This window comes from Gouania willdenowi, chromosome 6, assembly GCF_900634775.1.
Source record: "Gouania willdenowi chromosome 6, fGouWil2.1, whole genome shotgun sequence".
Taxonomy (NCBI): Eukaryota; Metazoa; Chordata; class Actinopteri; order Blenniiformes; family Gobiesocidae; genus Gouania; species Gouania willdenowi.
The window spans coordinates 7,217,221-7,240,165 of record NC_041049.1 but is presented as its reverse complement, the minus strand read 5'-3'; the positions used below and the strand labels follow the sequence as shown (position 1 = coordinate 7,240,165).

General features: G+C 41.6%; 2 protein-coding genes and 1 long non-coding RNA gene across 8 annotated transcripts; all 3 read left to right on the top strand.

Annotated features, from left to right (window-relative positions):
• Positions 1-90: 90 nt before the first annotated feature.
• On the top strand, positions 91-9,557 carry LOC114465169 (laminin subunit beta-1-like). 5 transcript variants are annotated; one of them, XR_003674286.1, is made up of 5 exons: positions 91-427; positions 7,031-7,175; positions 7,299-7,506; positions 8,829-8,988; positions 9,148-9,557. XR_003674286.1 is itself a non-coding variant. In XM_028449996.1 (4 exons), the coding sequence occupies exons 1-4, from the start codon at positions 365-367 to the stop codon at positions 8,485-8,487; spliced, it is 447 nt and encodes a 148-aa protein (XP_028305797.1). In that variant the 5' UTR covers positions 91-364; the 3' UTR covers positions 8,488-8,683. The 5 variants fall into 5 exon arrangements, 4 of the variants coding, with proteins under 4 accessions (XP_028305797.1, XP_028305798.1, XP_028305799.1 ...); XM_028449996.1 differs by lacking the exons at positions 8,829-8,988; positions 9,148-9,557 and adding an exon at positions 8,457-8,683; XM_028449997.1 differs by lacking the exons at positions 8,829-8,988; positions 9,148-9,557 and adding an exon at positions 8,449-8,683.
• A 3,166-nt stretch (positions 9,558-12,723) lies between these two features.
• On the top strand, positions 12,724-16,437 carry LOC114464374 (uncharacterized). Of its 2 annotated transcripts, XR_003674190.1 has the most exons (3): positions 12,724-13,045; positions 15,933-16,050; positions 16,132-16,437. It is a non-coding gene; the product is annotated as an uncharacterized LOC114464374 (long non-coding RNA). The 2 variants fall into 2 exon arrangements; XR_003674189.1 differs by lacking the exon at positions 12,724-13,045 and having other exon boundaries at positions 15,290-16,050.
• A 303-nt stretch (positions 16,438-16,740) lies between these two features.
• On the top strand, positions 16,741-22,282 carry LOC114465377 (laminin subunit beta-1-like). Its single transcript, XM_028450359.1, has 6 exons — positions 16,741-16,752; positions 19,550-19,694; positions 19,817-20,024; positions 20,939-21,104; positions 21,292-21,451; positions 21,610-22,282. The coding sequence occupies exons 1-6, from the start codon at positions 16,741-16,743 to the stop codon at positions 21,744-21,746; spliced, it is 828 nt and encodes a 275-aa protein (XP_028306160.1). The 3' UTR covers positions 21,747-22,282.
• Positions 22,283-22,945: the final 663 nt, after the last annotated feature.

Below are 22,945 nucleotides of genomic sequence, written 5' to 3'. Positions count from 1 at the left end.
AGAACAGGCTCCACCGACCAGCAGGCACTAGGACCCAGAGGCGGAGTATATGTGTCCCCATACCGCTGCACAGGCTGTAATATCGCCAGTTTATCGTTTTACCAGTTGTTAGAGCTACTATCTTTACCAGGGAGTCAATATTTATTCCTGGTGATTGTTTTCTGGAGTTTTTACCGGTGATTAGTTTCTATCTCCCTCGCGCTCCGCGGTCCAACCACACCGCCTCTATGACGCCATCAATGGAACCCTGCCTTCGAGCCTCCTTTTTGCCAAGATAAAAAGAAGAGGTAGCATATGAACACGACACACGTCTTTAACCAAGAGCAACAACAAGGTACAAAGAAGTAACAAGTTGCATGCAAAAATGGCTTTTTCTGATATAACAAACCCGATTACCATGCTCTTCAACATCCTCGGCTTTCAGTCTGTGAGTAAAAATATGGAAGAGTTTAGAGACGAGGTATTCAGAGATTCTGTGATCACAGATTTTGCTCATAGTGAACAACTAGTTAGTCTTGTTTTTGTCTTTTTTCTTTTTCTTTTTTGTTTTTGTTTTGTTTATTTCTTTTGTGAAAAAAGAAAAAAAAAGTTGATTGAAAAGGAGCAGAAAGAAGTAAAGCGTATAACATCTGCCCCCTCCATTATTTCAGAGATAACAGCTGTGTCTTCTGAAAACATTAGCGGTGTTCCAGAGATAACAACCGTGTCTCCTGAAAACATTAGCAGTGTTTCCGAAATAACTGTGTCTCCTGAAAACGTTAGCGGTGTTCCAGAGATAACAACCGTGTCTCCTGAAAACATTAGCAGTGTTTCCGAAATAACCGTGTCTCCTGAAAACATTAGCGGTGTTCCAGAGATAACAGCTGTGTCTCCTGAAAACATTAGCAGTGTTTCCGAAATAACTGTGTCTCCTGAAAACGTTAGCGGTGTTCCAGAGATAACAACCGTGTCTCCTGAAAACATTAGCAGTGTTTCCGAAATAACTGTGTCTCCTGAAAACGTTAGCGGTGTTCCAGAGATAACAACCGTGTCTCCTGAAAACATTAGCAGTGTTTCCGAAATAACTGTGTCTCCTGAAAACGTTAGCGGTGTTCCAGAGATAACAACCGTGTCTCCTGAAAACATTAGCAGTGTTTCCGAAATAACTGTGTCTCCTGAAAACGTTAGCGGTGTTCCAGAGATAACAACCGTGTCTCCTGAAAACATTAGCGGTGTTCCAGAGATAACAACCGTGTCTCCTGAAAACATTAGCGGTGTTCCAGAGATAACAGCTGTGTCTCCTGAAAACATTAGCGGTGTTCCAGAGATAACAGCTGTGTCTCCTGAAAACATTAGCGGTGTTCCAGAGATAACAACCGTGTCTCCTGAAAACATTAGCGGTGTTCCAGAGATAACAACCGCGTCTCCTGAAAACATTAGCGGTGTTCCAGAGATAACAACCGTGTCTCCTGAAAACATTAGCGGTGTTCCAGAGATAACAGCTGTGTCTCCGGAAAACATTAGCGGTGTTTCCGAGATAACAACTGTGTCTCCGGAAAACATTAGCGGTGTTTCCGAAATAACAACTGTCTCTCCTGAAAACGTTAGCGGTGTTTCCGAAATAACAACTGTCTCTCCCGAAAACGTTAGCGGTGTTTCAAAGATAACAGCTGTGTCTCCTGAAAACGTTAGCGGTGTTTCCGAAATAACAACTGTCTCTCCTGAAAACATTAGCGGTGTTTCCGAGATAACAACTGTGTCTCCTGAAAACATTAGCGGTGTTTCCGAGATAACAGCTGTGTCTCCTGAAAACATTAGCGGTGTTCCAGAGATAACAGCTGTGTCTCCTGTAAACGTTAGTAGTGAAGCAGCACAGCCTGCTACTGACAGTAACAACCATGTCGCAGTAATGGCATCTCTACACAAAGAGATCCAGAGCCTACGAGAAGATGTTTATCAGTTTTGGAGCATGCACGTTGAACAAATGCAGCAGGACAAAGAATCGCAGAAAACAATAATTTTGTCCATGAAAAAAGAAATCGCAGAGCTTCAAGAAGCACACAATCAACTGAAAAAATCTCTGGAGGAACAACTGAGTCAAGAAAAGAGTCTAATATATCCAAAACAAGAGGATGCAAGCCAACCTAAGAAAAAATTTATGTGGAAACGATTTAAAAACAGATTTTAAGAGCGATTCAACAAGGGGTTCTCCTTCCATCCCTCCAGAAGCTTCTGAGATACAAAATGTCTTCCTCTAAGAACCAGGAATTTTAAAACCAGGACAAAATTTTTATTAATAGAAAAAAAAAATCATTATGAAATAGAAAAATTACTTCTCCGATCTTCACCATAACCTAATATGTGAAGGCTCATGTTTGCACATTTGAGCTGTCATCGGTTGCACACCCTGGACAGGGCACCAGTCTTCTTCAACAATGGCAGCAGCGGTTATTGACCAGACAAAAGCCCCATCGTAAAAGAAGATGGTTTGTGCGCCCGTTACATGCAACTGCATGGAGAGTGCAGCCAGCTCATGAGACCGATAGTGGTTAGCAAGAAGGTCCTGGGTTCAAGCCCTGGGGTGGACTTGGGTCCTTTCTGTGTGGAGTTTGCATGTTCTCCCCGTGCCGCGTGGGTTTCCTCCGGGTACTCCGGCTTCCTCCCACAATCCAAAAACGTGACTGTAAGGTTGATTGGAGTCTCTACATTGCCCATAGGAGTGAATGAGAGAGTGAATGGTTGTCTGTGTTGCCCTGTGATGGACTGGCGCCCTGTCCAGGGTGTACCCCCGCCCAGCACCCTATGAGAGCCGGAGATTGGCACTGGCAGACCCCCGCGACCCTGTTAAACGGGAATAAGCGGGTATGAAAATGGATGGATGGATGGGCTGTAGATGAAGAAATCCACTTCAGCTACTTTTTGATGTTCACGCACCCCTTCGACGACCTGCTGCATCGGATTGAGCCATTTTTGTTGCATGCAAGGACCCATCAAAGTCCGGTCAGCCTAGAGGAGAGATTGGCTGTTACTCTGAGAATCCTCACTTCTGGAGCGAGCCAGAAAATTGTTGCTGCCAGTTATAAGTTGCAGTTGACAACAGTTTTAGGTTAGGTTTACCAGGCCATCTGGAAAGCCCACAAAACAGATTTTGTTTCCTCACCCAAAGGCAGTGAGTTTGTAAACATTTCACATGAGTTTTGGAGGATCTGGAATTTCCCTTACCATTTGGGAAGTGTTGACAGGAAGCATGCAGATCAAAGCCCCACCAGATGCAGAAAGTGACGACTTTAATTATAAGGGAACTCATTTGATTGTGTTGATGGCAATCTGTGATGCAAAGTACCGTTTCACCATGGTGGACATTGTCTCATATGGTCAAGCGAGTGATGGGGGAATTTTTAAGGACAGTCAACATGGTTCAAGACTTTTACAGGGGGCTCTTGAGCTACTACCACCTGTGAACTTACCTGGCACCAACACTGCTGACCCACATGTTTTCCTCTGAGATGCAGCATTTCCACTCCAGGTGAACCAGATGCGGCCCTACCCAGGTACAGAATTTATTTTAATGTGATTAATAAATAGTTTGAAAGTATTTGTGTTAATGTGTATATTTCTTTTTTTTTTTTCAGTCAACCTTGATGATGCACTGAAAGTGTACAACTCCCGGCGCTCACGAGCCCAACGGGTGATTGAGAACAGCTTTGAGGTACTGGCTGCCCGATGGAGAATCCTGGGGCTTCTTATGGAATTCCACCCTGACAAGACGGTGGATGTTGTGAAAGCCGGCGTGGCCCTATGACATGCTGACCCACACAGATGCAGCAGCCTCACCTGAATCTAGATACATTCCACCTAATCTGATGGACAGCACACAACTAAGAAACAAGCAAAGTCAATAAAAAAATAAAGCAATAAAAATTTGCGGTTGACCTCATTTGGAGACACGATTTATTGTTCTCATTGAATGATGGACTCCAGTCGAAGCATGATGATTTTATATAAAAAAGATTTATTATAAAACTAAATGAAAAGAGTACAAAGAAGCTTCCATCCTGTAAGAATGAAAGGCAGCCCACAACAAGGATGGTCAAAAGGCTCCGGGGCAGAGGAAAAAGCAAGACTGCTTAAAAAGTTCTTCACACACACATTTCTACACCGTTTAACCGTCCTACCCCCCGACAGATAAGAAAGAAGCAACAGGGAGGAGGTCAAGTCAGTTTGTTCTGTTCGTTCGGAGATGGCGCTCCCGGTATCGGGGGTGATAGTCAGATGTGCATAGGTGTGTGTGTGTGTATGATGTGAATGTGTGTAAATGGATGTGTATGTGTGACTATGTGAGTGTGTGTGTGTCTCTCACCAAAAGGGTGCCTTTGCGTCTAGCCTTGAGGGATAAGATGTGTTTTGGGAAGCATGTGGCTGACCTCGAGAAGAGAGCAGGAGACATGAGACAGCAGAAATGAAAAGTCACAACTTAAAGCCTTAAAAGTGTAAAGTGTAAAGTCCCATTTTTCAACCTCAAATAAATTATTTAAAACAAAATTCACAGAAAATAGAACACTTGAACACAATATAAGGTGATAACTAATGATCGCAGCAGAGTTTAGGGTTTGCATGCGTTGTTTGTGTGCGTGCAGCAGCCCACATGGAGGCTGCTGCACGCACACAAACAACACATGCACCACAGAGTTCTGTGTTGTTTACAAATCAATGTAAATCAAGTAGCAGTAATTACCTTTCAAGCAGAAAAAGTCGCTAATTCCATCTTCTACTCCTCCAGACCATATACTGTAAAAAAATTTGATGCTCCAGCCCCGGGAAAGGGGCGGGGACTGTGAGCTACAACTGTCAGACAACCCATCAAACACAACCCTGGCTCTGATTGGTTCTTTTTGCTCGGTGGCTGTGCATTCTGGCAATATGCAAAAGGCTGTAGGATCAGCAGAGGGGACTCAATGAGTCTGTTTTTTTCACACAAACCTGTCCTTACATAGTGACAGCTTTAGCAAATATGACAAAAAGTCACTTTTATAAGAGTTGCAGACTGCACCTTTAATTGAATATTAATATTAAAAGTCTATAACTATACTTGCTAATCTTCTGCCCATATTTATTTTATTTTACTTTTGCTTAAAGGAGACATATCATGCATTTAAGTCCTTCCTTTTTACATATAAATCATACAGTTGTGGTCTATATAAAGCAGAACTGCAATGCTTGCGTCTGAATTCCTCATTATTATAGCTCCACAGGCCTTTTCTGATGTGCTTCTGAGAGCAACTCGTTTTGGTGCGGCCTCTTTAAATGCAAATGAGACATTTCATACCCCGCCCGCTCTCCAGGTTTTAGAGGTGACACTCCGTTCAACTCCACACTGTTCGGCCATTTTTGTAGTTTGATAGAAGAGATACGATTGTCTCGTGGCGCAGAAAATGTTTATTCACATGTTATTTACAAAATGTCAACAACGGAAGACTTGTCCCTCCAGCTTTACATGTTCGAGCCAGAGTCTGACCCGGCGGAGCGAGATGAAAATGAAGATGAACCTGCAGAACCCTAACAAGTGAGCTAACGCAAGCACCGAGCTAATGCTAGCGCCAAACTATCGTCACGAAATGCATTTTAATACAGTCTTTTCGGAGACAAAAACGGCAAAATGAAATGACTAATGAAAACTTTAGACTTAAATCACGTGGGTCATATCATCAAGGATCTAAAATGAGCACACAGCGCTAACATATGAAGACGGTGCAACTGCTAATGCTAACAAAACAATGACAGGGACGTCTTATCACATTTTTTAGCGTTATTTACAGCTTACCGAAGTGCTCTGTTCGTCATCTCCAAAGATAGAAGGAATTGACCCCTCAATCAGACGAAGTCTTTCGGCAAATCCTTCTTTATACTGGCGGAGGTTGCAGAAGCAGTCATCCTTGAAGTGCTTCGCTTACACAAAAATGACCTTACCCACAGATGTGGGTACATTTCCGTGAAAAATAAAACTCAACCAGGCACTTCGAAAAGGTTCTAGTGCTGGGAGACGGTGTAATGAAGCGTGTGGGTTACTACATCCAACAACTGAACATTTTGACATATCCTCTCGTAACTTTGGCATCCTTGAGCTTGGACTACAAAATAAAAGCTAGAAATAAAAATGGCGGATTGCTCGAAGTGTTGGACCTGGAGTCGATGTCCTAATTTGGCAGTTCCGCTGCAAATACTGTGACGTTATTGTTCAAAAAACATAATAGAGAATCGAAAAATCGAAACAGATTGAAAAATATGACCAAAACAGAATATAAAGATAACAATGGAGCACCTGAAGAGACTAATTTGAACTTTTCTGTACTTCTAAACACTCTAAATATACAACAATATGCATTTAAGGGCTAAAAAAGTGGATTTCGCATGATATGTCCCCTTTAAGGCACCGAATGACCAAATGACCTGCCAGCAGGACTTGACACCTGCACACACTGCCAAAGGTCCCAAAAGCTGGTTCAATGACCATGGTGTTACTGTGCTTAGCTGACCAGTAAACTGGCCTGACCTGAACCCCATAAAGAATCTATGGGCTATTGTCCAGAGGAAGGCGAGAGACACCAGACCCAACAATGCAGATGACCTGCTATCAAAGCAACCTGGGCTTCCATTACGCCTGAGCAGTGCCACAGGTTGATCGCCTCCATGCCATGCCGCATTGATGCAGTCGCATATGCATTTGACTATCTGTAACGCGTTATGACAATGTGATCTTTCTAAAATTAAAAGAAAATGTAAAAAAAAATACTTTTAGAACTTTCAAAGATGGCGAATAGAGATATTTAGCCTCAGTGTGCTTCAGATTTTTGTCGTTCTAAGTTCGAAATACATCTTAGGAAACTTGGAAGTATACTTCAGTGGGAACAATCATTATCCTTATCAAACTATTAGTATATAGTAGACAGTATATACTCATTGAATTTGTGGTGTATATTACATTAGTGTGCAATTTCAAACACAGCCCAAGTTCAAAAGTGTGTGAAAATATCCTTTATTTAAAATTTTTCAGGTCTGGGAGGCCAAAAATCGTGCAAATGATGCAAAGGCGAATGCCATGGAAGTGCTGATCAAATCCAACCGCAGCAGAGAGAGAGTGGAGCAGAGCAACGAGCAGCTCCGTGACCTCATCAGGGAGATCAGAGACCTCCTCACCAGTGAGGACAACACACAAAACAGAAAAATACACTAAACATGTACATTTTAATGCAAGAAAATCACATACAAATCATTTTGTTGGTGGAGACGTTCTCTCACCTCTCTGGGTTCTTATCGCGCAGACGACAAAGCTGACGTGTCTGTCATCGAGGCGGTGTCCAACGAGGTGCTGGCCCTAGAGATGCCCACCTCCACAGAAAAGCTACAGGAGCTCACCAAGGAGATCAGGGACAAAGTGGCTACGCTAACTAGCGTGGAGAGCATCCTCAACCAGAGCGCCGCGGACATCAAAGAGGCCGAGGTTCTGCTGAGGCAGGCTGAAGTCGCCAGGTAGAATAATTACATCATAACATGTGTTTTAGGATAGACTTCAAAGAGTAATAATGGAGTATTTTTATCAAACATTTTAATGACAAGAAAAAATTTAAAAAAAATGTAATTTCACAACTGACCCATGCATTTTGTTCTCAAAAAATTCACAATTTTTTACCAATTGTTCAGTGATTATTCAATAAGCACACTGTAAGTTTTTAGTTTGATTAGTTGGACACTTTTTGAGACATGGCCAATATAGTGAGGGGGGTATGTGTTGATTTTCGTGGGTCTTTATTTTTCTTCCATTTTCAGCTTCCGATATCTCGGGAACTAAATCACATAGGAAACTGAAATTTGGTATAGTAATACAGCTTCATATACTCTGTCAGAATATACATAATGAAAAATTAATAAAGAATAAATGATTATAAGAAACAGAGGCAAGCTACAATGACCTTATGTAAAGAATTTTCAATATTTGAGAGTGGTGAAATAACCCGAAGTGGTGGTCCAAAGTAAAAATTAAGAAGTTGCATAAAGAGAAATTGTTTATATCCATGAAAGAGTAATATTGATACTATAAATGAAAACAAAGATCAGATTTTTTTCAGTTGCAGTTATGGGCCAATGAATATAGTAAAAAAAAAAAAGTATTTTTTCAGATTTCAAGAAACTGTCACCCAAGAACCAATGCATATATCTAACTAATCATTAGTGATTTGAAAAGTTTGTGTTCATAGCTCAAAGCTGATCAAATCAGATTGAGCTGAGACATATGTAAAGTTGTTTACTGAAGGCCCAAACATTTTCCAGCCCCAAACCCCGAAAAACTTTTTTCCAATTTTAAGGGACTGGCATGTCCACCAGATAGGATGTATAGCAGATGTTTTTATACATTCTGAGAAAGTAGGCAGAGCTGTATTACTACACCAAATTTCAGTTTCCTATGTGGTGTAGATTTTCAAATATTGGAAGCTGAAAATGGAAGAAAAATAAAGACGCGCAAAAATCAACACCCCATGGACGCCATCCAGCTCGCCCAGAACAACACCAAGAGACCACCACGTGGTCCACTCTCTCTCTCTCTCTGTGTGTGTGTGTGTGTGTGTGTGTGTGTGTGTGTGTGTGTGTGTGTGTGTGTGTGTGTGTGTGTGTGTGTGTGTGTGTGTGTGTGTGTGTGTGTGTGTGTGTGTGTGTGTGTGTGTGTGTGTGTGTGTGTGTGTGTGTGTGTGTGTGTGTGCGTGCGTGCGTGCGTGCGTGCGTGCGTGCGTGCGTGCGTGCGTGCGTGCGTGCGTGCGTGCGTGCGTGCGTGCGTGCGTGCGTGCGTGCGTGTGTAGGAGTTTGAGGAGGGCGTGAAGGATAAATTTGAGCAGGTAAAGGAGCACGTGGAGGAACGAGGAGATGCGGTTCTTCAGGCCAGAAGACGAGCCGACGAGCTGCAGCTGGAGGCCAAAGAGTTACTGGTTCAGACCAGCATCAAACTGGAGAGACTGGGAGGTGAACGACACAACTGCACAACATTTCATCACAACATAATGGGCCTACATCCACAGAACTGTACCAAACTAAAGATTCAGACTCTCCACATAGAGAATAATCTAACCAAAAGTAGAGAAAAACTTATCCCTGACCGGGACACGTGTTTGTGTTTTCCAGAGTTGGAGAGTTCTTATGAGTCCAATCAGCTGATCCTGGAGACCAAAGCTGCAGAACTGGCTCAGCTAGAGGAAGCTGTTCGTTTGCTGCTGGATGAGATCAGCCACAAAGTCACGCTCTACAGCACCTGTGTGTGACCAAAGCTTCACCAACACATACTTTTAACTCTCGGGGCACCTTTGGGTACCAAACGTGTACTTTCTGCTTTTTCAGTGTTTTAAACTCTCAATATCTAATTCAGTTTAAATCCTAATTGTATGAACTTTATTTTATTGTCATGTTCATGATTCCATGATCACTTTTCTTGCAAGATATATAGAAGAGGAGATATAAAATGTAGTGACACTGTTTGAGTTTGGTCCTATTGACTACCATTATAACCCCATATTTTGGATATACTGTTATCCTGACAAATGAAAGTGGTTTCCCAAGAATATCTACTAAATCTAAGCATCTACCGTCAAAATACAAGGAAACAGGTTTTAAGTGGGATGAACCCCCCCCCCCAAGACACCAGGGTCAGCAGAGCTTTATTACATAGTTTCAATGGAGGACACTTATTCTTACCCTGCAAATGCATGGCAATAAAAATGCTGAAAACTATACAAATTGTCTTGATGTGTCGGGATACTCATAAAGGAGTGGTGTGAATGTGGTTAAGAATATATTGTGTGTGTGTGTGTGTGTGTATGTGTGTTAAGACGTGTGTAAAATTCGAATAACAAAAGCCAAAATGAACTTTGTGTTTTTTCTTGATCAATAGAGAGCCTCTTTTTCTTAAGTTATAACATAACAGTGGTTTTCCCATACATATCCAGTGAATCTAAGCCTCTACCTTCAACCCCCCACCCCTCATAGCTACCAGGGCCAGCAGAGCTTTTATTCCATAGAGTTTCAGTGGAAGATTCTTATTTGAATGTCATAAAGCTCTTTATTAATAAAGAGGTTCAGCAAGGGCCCCCCCCCCCCAACATCACAACTTCACGCGCCCCCCAGTTTGGGAACCACTGGCCTATGACGTCATTGGAACACTGCGAAATATTATGAAATAGAACTTTAGGTTATGTATATAATCCCGGTTCTATGAGTAATATGAGTGAGATGTCTCACTATGGGATACACACTCCCTGTAGCCCTCAAAAGCACTTTCCTCAATCCGTCAAGCCCTGATTGGCTGGAAAGAACTGTCCATACGCCAGGGACGCTCTCACCCTCTATAAGAGGGAGGGCGGATGTACAGTTCCTCATTTAAAATAAGCACCTCTTCTCACTCGTTCAAGCAGGAACAGTCGTCTGGTGAAACATCTTACTCATATTACTCATAGAACCGAGGTTATATGCATAACCTAAAGTTCTATTTCATAATATTTTTGTGAGATGTCTCACTATGGGATATGGCAACTCCCGTATTGCAGGCATGCTTATCGAGCCAATACCAGCCCGCAAGGCAGAGTTCGTTATCAGTCAGGACAGTAGAAATATCCAGCATGTAAAATCAGACACTCTCCTGAACAAGGACCAGGACGTGGCGAAACCTTGAGTCGAGTGTGCGTGCAGACCCTCAGGTGTCTGCAGACTAGTGTTGTGTTCAAGACCACACTATCCGAGACCAGAATGCACTGAGACCAAGACAAGACCAAGACTTTCAGGAGCCGAGACCGAGTCAAGACCAAGACCGAGACAAGCCGAGACCAAACATTTTTTTTTTCCAATTTAAAAAAATATATAAATAAATAAAATTATGACAAGGTTCGACAGTTAAATATAATTCTCCCTTTAATTTCAGTTTCTTTTAAATACATTTGACGGACAAAAAGGTGTCTGCAAAAAATGAACTAAAATATTAAAACTACACTACTGCTACTGCTAAATTCACAATTATTCTACATATTTGAAAACAAGATTTTTATGTCAGCTGAATGTACAGCAAGTGTTTAAAAGCATTTCTGCCAATAAATAATGATTCTCGATTCTGATTCTTTGAGTTGTGCAGGTCAACAGGTCACAGATTTCACAAGATAATGTTTTAGTTCCACTGTATCCATATTATTATTATGGATACAGTGGAAACAGAAACTATGAAAATAGTTTTATTATGAACCTGTTTATATTGTTGGTAACATATTATATACATAAATGTAATTGGAGTCTAAAGCCACAAAAAAAACACCACTTTAAAAAGAAAATAGACTAATATAAAGACTCTTTACAGTTATTTGAGTCATTCTGCGCTTGTGCGACTTGCGGCGCTGACGCGCTGGTGACGACATATTCCAAGATGGCGGCTGCCCGGACTACAGCCGACACTATTTAATAAAAGCCTTAAAAGACATGGATATAATGAAAAGAGTGGATGGACATATTTTAAGACAAGTGTACAATAAATCTAAAATACCCACTTGTCAACCACTTACTAAATACAATTATGTGATTAGAGTCTGGTAGGTCGACCTTTATTAACATTAAAATGCTGTGAACATTCCTACTAGGGCTGGGCAATATGGACCAAAACTCATATCTCAATATATTTTCTCAAAATGGTGATATACAATATAAATCTAGATAATTTTATCGAAAAAAGTCTGACCAGAAAGACAATTTTGGGTTAAATTTGCTGATGCTAAATGCTACACAGGAACATTTATTAGCAAACAGCTGCACAATATGTGCACTCATTAATCATCTAACTGAGCTTTACATGTTCTGAGAAGTAAAACCAGCGACTCCTAAAACTAGTATTTTGATACATAAGATATATATATATGAAATAATATAGTTTTCTATATCGCCAAAATAGAAAACTTGATACATCTTGAGTCTCGATATATCGCCCAGCCCTATCAGACTAAATAAAAACATAAACGTGTATATGAAGCACATGTGTTTATTAAATATACTTACAGTTTATATACAAGTCAACACATTGCATATTTATTATTAATTTCACATTGTTTGTCTTTAAGTTAGACATTAACATTTCATTTTCATTATATATTTTATTATAATTTCTCATGCTCACTCATGTGGTTCTCTGGTATTCACTAATGACTTATTATAGACACATTTATTATAGACTTTATATTCTTTAACACTTTATAAAGCAGTGCATATTTGTGGAGCTTGTGATTGGCTGATTTTTCATGGTGACTTCCGCTGTAGTAGACGTTAAAATCTAGTTATTAATCTAACAGAACGTGTAACTGTGTCACATCCTGATGCTCTTTGGGAAGATAAACTCTCTGTCACATTTCACAACATATTTACACCAGTTCTTTGTTTTTTTTCGCCAGAACGTCTTCATTCATTCATCTCTCTTCTGAGTTGCTTCCGGGTTTGTTGCCGCTGTCAGCACTAATCTCGCGAGAACTGCCACCAAGCCAGGCCATTTCACAAGGCAGTTCTCGCGAGGCTAGTGACGGCGTTCAGTTTAGTGAGGCATCTTTCATTTATTACATTAAAATACGGGATATTTACGGGAAATGCTAATACGGAAGATGGCAGGAAAGAGGGGTAAAATGCGGGAGTTTCCCGAACCAAAACGGGATACTTGACACGTATGGCTCGGTAAACAGAACAGGCTCACCGACCAGCAGGCACTAGGACCCAGAGCGGAGTATATGTGTCCCCATACCAGCTGCACAGGCTGTAATATCGCCAGTTTTATCGTTTTACCAGTTGTTAGAGCTACTATCTTTACCAGGGAGTTAATGTTTTATTCCTGGTGATTGTTTTCTGGAGTTTTTACCGGTGATTAGTTTCTATCTCCCTCGCGGTCCAACCACACCGCCTCTATGACGCCATCAATGGAACCCTGCCTTCGAGCCTCTTTTTTGCCAAGATAAAAAGAAGAGGTAGCATATGAACACGACACACGTCTTTAACCAAGAGCAACAACGAGGTACAAAGAAGTAACAAGTTGCATGCAAAAATGGCTTTTTCTGATATAACAAACCCGATTACCATGCTCTTCAACATCCTCGCTTTCAGTCTGTGAGTAAAAATATGGAAGAGTTTAGAAACGAGGTATTCAGAGATTCCTGTGATCACAGATTTTGCTTATAGTGAACAACTAGTTAGTCTTGTTTTTGTCTTTTGTCTTTTTCTTTTTTGTTTTTGTTTGTTTATTTCTTTTGTGAAAAAAGGAAAAAAAAGTTGATTGAAAAGGAGCAGAAAGAAGTAAAGCGTATAACATCTGCCCCCTCCATTATTTCAGAGATAACAGCTGTGTCTTCTGAAACATTAGCGGTGTTCCAGAGATAACAACCGTGTCCCGCCTGAAAACATTAGCAGTGTTTCCGAAATAACTGTGTCTCCTGAAAACGTTAGCGGTGTTCCAGAGATAACAACCGTGTCTCCTGAAAACATTAGCAGTAGTTTTCCGAAATAACTGTGTCTCCTTAAAACGTTAGCGGTGGTTCCAGAGATAACAACCGTGTCTCCTGAAAACATTAGCAGTGTTTCTCCGAAATAACCCGTGTCTCCTGAAAACATACGGTGTTCCAGAGATAACAGCTGTGTCTCCTGAAAACATTAGCGGTGTTCCAGAGATAACAGCTGTGTCTCCTGAAAACATTAAGTCGGTGTTCCAGAGATAACAGCTGTGTCTCCTGAAAACATTAGCGGTGTTCCAGAGATAACAACCGTGTCTCCTGAAACATTAGTCGGTGTTCCAGAGATAACAGCTGTGTCTCCTGAAACATTAGCGGTGTTCCAGAGATAACAGCTGTGTCTCCTGAAAACATTAGCGGTGTTCCAGAGATAACAGCTGTGTCTCCTGAAAACATTAGCGGTGTTCCAGAGATAACAGCTGTGTCTCCGGAAAACATTAGCGGTGTTCCAGAGATAACAGCTGTGTCTCCGGAAAACATTAGCGGTGTTTCCGAAATAACAACTGTCTCTCCTGAAAACGTTAGCGGTGTTTCCGAGATAACAACTGTGTCTCCCGAAAACGTTAGCGGTGTTTCAAAGATAACAGCTGTGTCTCCTGAAAACGTTAGCGGTGTTTCCGAAATAACAACTGTCTCTCCTGAAAACATTAGCGGTGTTTCCGAGATAACAACTGTGTCTCCTGAAAACATTAGCGGTGTTTCCGAGATAACAGCTGTGTCTCCTGAAAACGTTAGCGGTGTTCCAGAGATAACAGCTGTGTCTCCTGTAAACGTTAGTAGTGAAGCAGCACAGCCTGCTACTGACAGTAACAACCATGTCGCAGTAATGGCATCTCTACACAAAGAGATCCAGAGCCTACGAGAAGATGTTTATCAGTTTTGGAGCATGCAGGTTGAACAAATGCAGCAGGACAAAGAATCGCAGAAAACAATAATTTTGTCCATGAAAAAAGAAATCGCAGAGCTTCAAGAAGCACACAATCAACTGAAAAAATCTCTGGAGGAACAACTGAGTCAAGAAAAGTCAGAAGAAAAGAGTCTAATATATCCAAAACAAGAGGATGCAAGCCAACCTAAGAAAAAATCTATGTGGAAACGATTTAAAAACAGATTTTAAGAGCGATTCAACAAGGGGTTCTCCTTCCATCCCTCCAGAAGCTTCTGAGATACAAAATGTCTTCCTCTAAGAACCAGGAATTTTAAAACCAGGACAAAATTTTTATTAATAGAAAAAAAAATCATTATGAAATAGAAAAATTACTTCTCCGATCTTCACCATAACCTAATATGTGAAGGCTCATGTTTGCACATTTGAGCTGTCATCGGTTGCACACCCTGGACAGGGCACCAGTCTTCTTCAACAATGGCAGCAGCAAGTCAGGCACAGAGGAGGGAGCAGGAATTGTTTGTGGTTATTGACCAGACAAAAGCCCCATCGTGAAAGAAGATGGTTTGTGCGCCCGTTACATGCAACTGCATGGAGAGTGCAGCCAGCTCATGAGACCGATAGTGGTTAGCAAGAAGGTCCTGGGTTCAAGCCCTGGGGTGGACTTGGGTCCTTTCTGTGTGGAGTTTGCATGTTCTCCCCGTGCCGCGTGGGTTTCCTCCGGGTACTCCGGCTTCCTCCCACAATCCAAAAACGTGACTGTAAGGTTGATTGGAGTCTCTACATTGCCCATAGGAGTGAATGAGAGAGTGAATGGTTGTCTGTGTTGCCCTGTGATGGACTGGCGCCCTGTCCAGGGTGTACCCCCGCCCAGCGCCCTATGAGAGCCGGAGATTGGCACTGGCAGACCCCCGCAACCCTGTTAAACGGGAATAAGCGGGTATGAAAATGGATGGATGGATGGGCTGTAGATGAAGAAATCCACTTCAGCTACTTTTTGATGTTCACGCACCCCTTCGACGACCTGCTGCATCGGATTGAGCCATTTTTGTTGCATGCAAGGACCCATCAAAGTCCGGTCAGCCTAGAGGAGAGATTGGCTGTTACTCTGAGAATCCTCACTTCTGGAGCGAGCCAGAAAATTGTTGCTGCCAGTTATAAGTTGCAGTTGACAACAGTTTTAGGTTAGGTTTACCAGGCCATCTGGAAAGCCCACAAAACAGATTTTGTTTCCTCACCCAAAGGCAGTGAGTTTGTAAACATTTCACATGAGTTTTGGAGGATCTGGAATTTCCCTTACCATTTGGGAAGTGTTGACAGGAAGCATGCAGATCAAAGCCCCACCAGATGCAGAAAGTGACGACTTTAATTATAAGGGAACTCATTTGATTGTGTTGATGGCAATCTGTGATGCAAAGTACCGTTTCACCATGGTGGACATTGTCTCATATGGTCAAGCGAGTGATGGGGGAATTTTTAAGGACAGTCAACATGGTCCAAGACTTTTACAGGGGGCTCTTGAGCTACTACCACCTGTGAACTTACCTGGCACCAACACTGCTGACCCACATGTTTTCCTCTGAGATGCAGCATTTCCACTCCAGGTGAACCAGATGCGGCCCTACCCAGGTACAGAATTTATTTTAATGTGATTAATAAATAGTTTGAAAGTATTTGTGTTAATGTGTATATTTCTTTTTTTTTTTTCAGTCAACCTTGATGATGCACTGAAAGTGTACAACTCCCGGCGCTCACGAGCCCAACGGGTGATTGAGAACAGCTTTGAGGTACTGGCTGCCCGATGGAGAATCCTGGGGCATCTTATGGAATTCCACCCTGACAAGACGGTGGATGTTGTGAAAGCCGGCGTGGCCCTATGACATGCTGACCCACACAGATGCAGCAGCCTCACCTGCATCTAGATACATTCCACCTAATCTGATGGACAGCACACAACTAAGAAACAAGCAAAGTCAATAAAAAAAATAAAGCAATAAAAATTTGCGGTTGACCTCATTTGGAGACACGATTTATTGTTCTCGTTGAATGATGGAGTCCAGTCGAAGCATGATGATTTTATATAAAAAAGATTTATTATAAAACTAAATGAAAAGAGTACAAAGAAGCTTCCATCCTGTAAGAATGAAAGGCAGCCCACAACAAGGATGGTCAAAAGGCTCCGGGGCAGAGGAAAAAGCAAGACTGCTTAAAAAGTTCTTCACACACACATTTCTACACCGTTTAACCGTCCTACCCCCCGACAGATAAGAAAGAAGCAACAGGGAGGAGGTCAAGTCAGTTTGTTCTGTTCGTTCGGAGATGGCGCTCCCGGTATCGGGGGTGATAGTCAGATGTGCATAGGTGTGTGTGTGTGTATGATGTGAATGTGTGTAAATGGATGTGTATGTGTGACTATGTGAGTGTGTGTGTGTCTCTCACCAAAAGGGTGCCTTTGCGTCTAGCCTTGAGGGATAAGATGTGTTTTGGGAAGCATGTGGCTGACCTCGAGAAGAGAGCAGGAGACATGAGACAGCAGAAATGAAAAGTCACAACTTAAAGCCTTAAAAGTGTAAAGTGTAAAGTCCCATTTTTCAACCTCAAATAAATTATTTAAAACAAAATTCACAGAAAATAGAACACTTGAACACAATATAAGGTGATAACTAATGATCGCAGCAGAGTTTAGGGTTTGCATGCGTTGTTTGTGTGCGTGCAGCAGCCCACATGGAGGCTGCTGCACGCACACAAACAACACATGCACCACAGAGTTCTGTGTTGTTTACAAATCAATGTAAATCAAGTAGCAGTAATTACCTTTCAAGCAGAAAAAGTCGCTAATTCCATCTTCTACTCCTCCAGACCATACACTGTAAAAAAATTTGATGCTCCAGCCCCGGGAAAGGGGCGGGGACTGTGAGCTACAACTGTCAGACAACCCATCAAACACAACCCTGGCTCTGATTGGTTCTTTTTGCTCGGTGGCTGTGCATTCTGGCAATATGCAAAAGGCTGTAGGAGCAGCAGAGGGGACTCAATGAGTCTGTTTTTTTCACACATTCCTGTCCTTACATAGTGACAGCTTTAGCAAATATGACAAAAAGTCACTTTTATAAGAGTTGCAGACTGCACCTTTAATTGAATATTAATATTAAAAGTCTATAACTATACTTGCTAATCTTCTTCCCATATTTATTTTATTTTACTTTTGCTTAAAGGAGACATATCATGCATTTAAGTCCTTCCTTTTTTACATATAAATCATACAGTTGTGGTCTATATAAAGCAGAACTGCAATGCTTGCGTCTGAATTCCTCATTATTATAGCTCCACAGGCCTTTTCTGATGTGCTTCTGAGAGCAACTCGTTTTGGTGCGGCCTCTTTAAATGCAAATGAGACATTTCATACCCCGCCCCTCTCCAGGTTTTAGAGGTGACACTCCGTTCAACTCCAACTGTTCGGCCATTTTTGTAGTTTGATAGAAGAGATACGATTGTCTCGTGGCGCAGAAAATGTTTATTCACATGTTATTTACAAAATGTCAACAACGGAAGACTTGTCCCTCCAGCTTTACATGTTCGAGCCAGAGTCTGACCCGGCGGAGCGAGATGAAAATGAAGATGAACCTGCAGAACCCTAACAAGTGAGCTAACGCAAGCACCGAGCTAATGCTAGCGCCAAACTATCGTCACGAAATGCATTTTAATACAGTCTTTTCGGAGACAAAAACGGCAAAATGAAATGACTAATGAAAACTTTAGACTTAAATCACGTGGGTCATATCATCAAGGATCTAAAATGAGCACACAGCGCTAACATATGAAGACGGTGCAACTGCTAATGCTAACAAAACAATGACAGGGACGTCTTATCACATTTTTTAGCGTTATTTACAGCTTACCGAAGTGCTCTGTTCGCATCTCCAAAGATAGAAGGAATTGACCCCTCAATCAGACGAAGTCTTTCGGCAAATCCTTCTTTATACTGGCGGAGGTTGCAGAAGCAGTCATCCTTGAAGTGCTTCGCTTACACAAAAATGACCTTACCCACAGATGTGGGTACATTTCCGTGAAAAATAAAACTCAACCAGGCACTTCGAAAAGGTTCTAGTGCTGGGAGACGGTGTAATGAAGCGTGTGGGTTACTACATCCAACAACCGAACATTTTGACATATCCTCTCGTAACTTTGGCATCCTTGAGCTTGGACTACAAAATAAAAGCGAGAAATAAAAATGGCGGATTGCTCGAAGTGTTGGACCTGGAGTCGATGTCCTAATTTGGCAGTTCCGCTGCAAATACTGTGACGTTATTGTTCAAAAAAACGTAATAGAGAATCGAAAAATTGAAACAGATTGAAAAATATGACCAAAACAGAATATAAAGAAAACAATGGAGCACCTGAAGAGACTAATTTGAACTTTTCTGTACTTCTAAACACTCTAAATATACAACAATATGCATTTAAGGCCTAAAAAAGTGGATTTCGCATGATATGTCCCCTTTAAGGCACCGAATGACCAAATGACCTGCCAGCAGGACTTGACACCTGCACACACTGCCAAAGGTCCCAAAAGCTGGTTCAATGACCATGGTGTTACTGTGCTTAGCTGACCAGTAAACTGGCCTGACCTGAACCCCATAAAGAATTATGGGCTATTGTCCAGAGGAAGGCGAGAGACACCAGACCCAACAATGCAGATGACCTGCTATCAAAGCAACCTGGGCTTCCATTACGCCTGAGCAGTGCCACAGGTTGATCGCCTCCATGCCACGCCGCATTGATGGAGTCGCATATGCATTTGACTATCTGTAACGCGTTATGACAATGTGATCTTTCTAAAATTAAAAGAAAATGTAAAAAAAAATACTTTTAGAACTTTCAAAGATGGCGAATAGAGATATTTAGCCTCAGTGTGCTTCAGATTTTTGTCGTTCTAAGTTCGAAATACATCTTAGGAAACTTGGAAGTATACTTCAGTGGGAACAATCATTATCCTTATCAAACTATTAGTATATAGTAGACAGTATATACTCATTGAATTTGTGGTGTATATTACATTAGTGTGCAATTTCAAACACAGCCCAAGTTCAAAAGTGTGTGAAAATGTCCTTTATTTAAAATTTTTCAGGTCTGGGAGGCCAAAAATCGTGCAAATGATGCAAAGGCCAATGCCATGGAAGTGCTGATCAAATCCAGCCGCAGCAGAGAGAGAGTGGAGCAGAGCAACGAGCAGCTCCGTGACCTCATCAGGGAGATCAGAGACCTCCTCACCAGTGAGGACAACACACAAAACAGAAAAATACACTAAACATGTACATTTTAATGCAAGAAAATCACATACAAATCATTTTGTTGGTGGAGACGTTCTTCACCTCTCTGGGTTCTTATCGCGCAGACGACAAAGCTGACGTGTCTGTCATCGAGGCGGTGTCCAACGAGGTGCTGGCCCTAGAGATGCCCACCTCCACAGAAAAGCTACAGGAGCTCACCAAGGAGATCAGGGACAAAGTGGCTACGCTAACTAGCGTGGAGAGCATCCTCAACCAGAGCGCCGCGGACATCAAAGAGGCCGAGGTTCTGCTGAGGCAGGCTGAAGTCGCCAGGTAGAATAATTACATCATAACATGTGTTTTAGGATAGACTTCAAAGAGTAATAATGGAGTATTTTTATCAAACATTTTAATGACAAGAAAAAATTTTAAAAAATTTAATTTCACAACTGACCCATGCATTTTGTTCTCAAAAAATTCACAATTTTTTACCAATTGTTCAGTGATTATTCAATAAGCACACTGTAAGTTTTTAGTTTGATTAGTTGAACACTTTTTGAACATGGCCAATATAGTGAGGGGGGTGTGTTGATTTTCGTGGGTCTTTATTTTTCTTCCATTTTCAGCTTCCGATATCTCGGGAACTACATCACATAGGAAACTGAAATTTGGTATAGTAATACAGCTTCATATACTCTGTCAGAATATACATAATGAAAAATTAATAAAGAATAAATGATTATAAGAAACAGAGGCAAGCTACAATGACCTTATGTAAAGAATTTTCAATATTTGAGAGTGGTGAAATAACCCGAAGTGGTGGTCCAAAGTAAAAATTAAGAAGTTGCATAAAGAGAAATTGTTTATATCCCATGAAAGAGTAATATTGATACTATAAATGAAAACAAAGTTTTTTTCAGTTGCAGTTATGGGCCAATGAATATAGTAAAAAAAAAAAGTATTTTTTCAGATTTCAAGAAACTGTCACCCAAGAACCAATGCATATATCTAACTAATCATTAGTGATTTGAAAAGTTTGTGTTCATAGCTCAAAGCTGATCAAATCAGATTGAGCTGAGACATATGTAAAGTTGTTTACTGAAGGCCCAAACATTTTCCAGCCCCAAACCCCGAAAAACTTTTTTCCAATTTTAAGGGGCTGGCATGTCCACCAGATAGGATGTATAGCAGATGTTTTTTACATTCTGAGAAAGTAGGCAGAGCTGTATTACTATACCAAATTTCAGTTTCCTATGTGGTGTAGATTTTCAAATATTGGAAGCTGAAAATGGAAGAAAAATAAAGACGCGCAAAAATCAACACCCCATGGACGCCATCCAGCGACCAGAACAACACCAAAGGAACGCAGGAGCTTCTGATAGCTGTGAGAGACCTCAGTCAGATTCTATAATGGTTTGTATAACGCTCTGTGATGTGGTCCACTCTCTCTCTCTCTCTCTCTGTGTGTGTGTGTGTGTGTGGTGTGTGTGTGTGTGTGTGTGTGTGTGTGGTGTGTGTGTGTGTGTGTGTGTGTGTGTGTGTGTGTGTGTGTGTGTGTGTGTGTGTGTGTGTGTGTGTGTGCGCGTGCGTGTGTGTGTAGGAGTTTGAGGAGGGCGTGAAGGATAAATTTGGGCAGGTAAAGGAGCACGTGGAGGAACGAGGAGATGCGGTTCTTCAGGCCAGAAGACGAGCCGACGAGCTGCAGCTGGAGGCCAAAGAGTTACTGGTTCAGACCAGCATCAAACTGGAGAGACTGGGAGGTGAACGACACAACTGCACAACATTTCATCACAACATAATGGGCCTACATCCACAGAACTGTACCAAACTAAAGATTCAGACTCTCCACATAGAGAAAATCTAACCAAAAGTAGAGAAAAACTTATCCCTGACCGGGACACGTGTTTGTGTTTTCCAGAGTTGGAGAGTTCTTATGAGTCCAATCAGCTGATCCTGAAGACCAAAGCTGCAGAACTGGCTCAGCTAGAGGAAGCTGTTCGTTTGCTGCTGGATGAGATCAGCCACAAAGTCACGCTCTACAGCACCTGTGTGTGACCAAAGCTTCACCAACACATACTTTTAACTCTCGGGGCACCTTTGGGTACCAAACGTGTACTTTCTGCTTATTCAGTGTTTTAAACTCTCAATATCTAATTCAGTTTAAATCCTAATTGTATGAACTTTATTTTATTGTCATGTTCATGATTCCATGATCACTTTTCTTGCAAGATATATAGAAGAGGAGATATAAAATGTAGTGACACTGTTTGAGTTTGGTCCTATTGACTACCATTATAACCCCATATTTTGGATATACTGTTATCCTGACAAATGAAAGTGGTTTTCCCAAAAATATCTACTAAATCTAAGCATCTACCGTCAAAATACAAGAAAAACAGGTTTTAAGTGGGATGACCCCCCCCCCAAGACACCAGGGTCAGCAGAGCTTTATTACATAGTTTCAATGGAGGACACTTATTCTTACCCTGCAAAATGCTGAAAACTATACAAATTGTCTTGATGTGTCGGGATACTCATAAAGGAGTGGTGTGAATGTGGTTAAGAATATATTGTGTGTGTGTGTGTATGTGTTAAGACTTGTGTAAAATTCGAATAACAAAAGCCAAAATGAACTTTATGTTTTTTCTTGATCAATAGAGAGCCTCTTTTTCTTAAGTTATAACATAACAGTGGTTTTCCCATACATATCCAGTGAATCTAAGCCTCTACCTTCAACCCCCCACCCCTCATAGCTACCAGGGCCAGCAGAGCTTTATTCCATAGAGTTTCAGTGGAAGATTCTTATTTGAATGTCATAAAGCTCTTTATTAATAAAGAGGTTCAGCAAGGCCCCCCTCCCCCCCAACATCACAACTTCACGCGCCCCCCAGTTTGGGAACCACTGGCCTATGACGTCATTGGAACACTGCGAAATATTATGAAATAGAACTTTAGGTTATGTATATGACCCCGGTTCTATAAGTAATATGAGTGAGATGTCTAACTATGGGATACACACTCCCTGTAGCCCTCAAAAGCACTTTCCTCAATCCGTCAAGCCCTGATTGGCTGGAAATTACTGTCCATACGCCAGGGACACTCTCACCCTCTATAAGAGGGAGGGCGGATGTACAGTTCCTCATTCAAAATAAGCACCTCTTCTCACTCGTTCAAGCAGGAACAGTCGTCTGGTGAAACATCTCACTCATATTACTCATAGAACCGAGGTTATATGCATAACCTAAAGTTCTATT

What these genes read in the sequence shown, in the direction of transcription:
- LOC114465377 (XM_028450359.1), top strand. An exon ending in AGGCAGGCTGAAGTCGCCAG is followed by an intron (nt 20,025 to 20,938) that starts GTAGAATAATTA and finishes ACCAAATTTCAG; the next exon opens with TTTCCTATGTGGTGTAGATT. An exon ending in CTCAGTCAGATTCTATAATG is followed by an intron (nt 21,105 to 21,291) that starts GTTTGTATAACG and finishes GTGTGTGTGTAG; the next exon opens with GAGTTTGAGGAGGGCGTGAA.
- LOC114465169 (XM_028449995.1), top strand. Translation starts at nt 365, where the DNA reads ATGGCTTTTTCTGATATAACAAACCCGATTACCATGCTCTTCAACATC. An exon ending in ACATTAGCGGTGTTCCAGAG is followed by an intron (nt 695 to 937) that starts ATAACAACCGTG and finishes GGTGTTCCAGAG; the next exon opens with ATAACAACCGTGTCTCCTGA.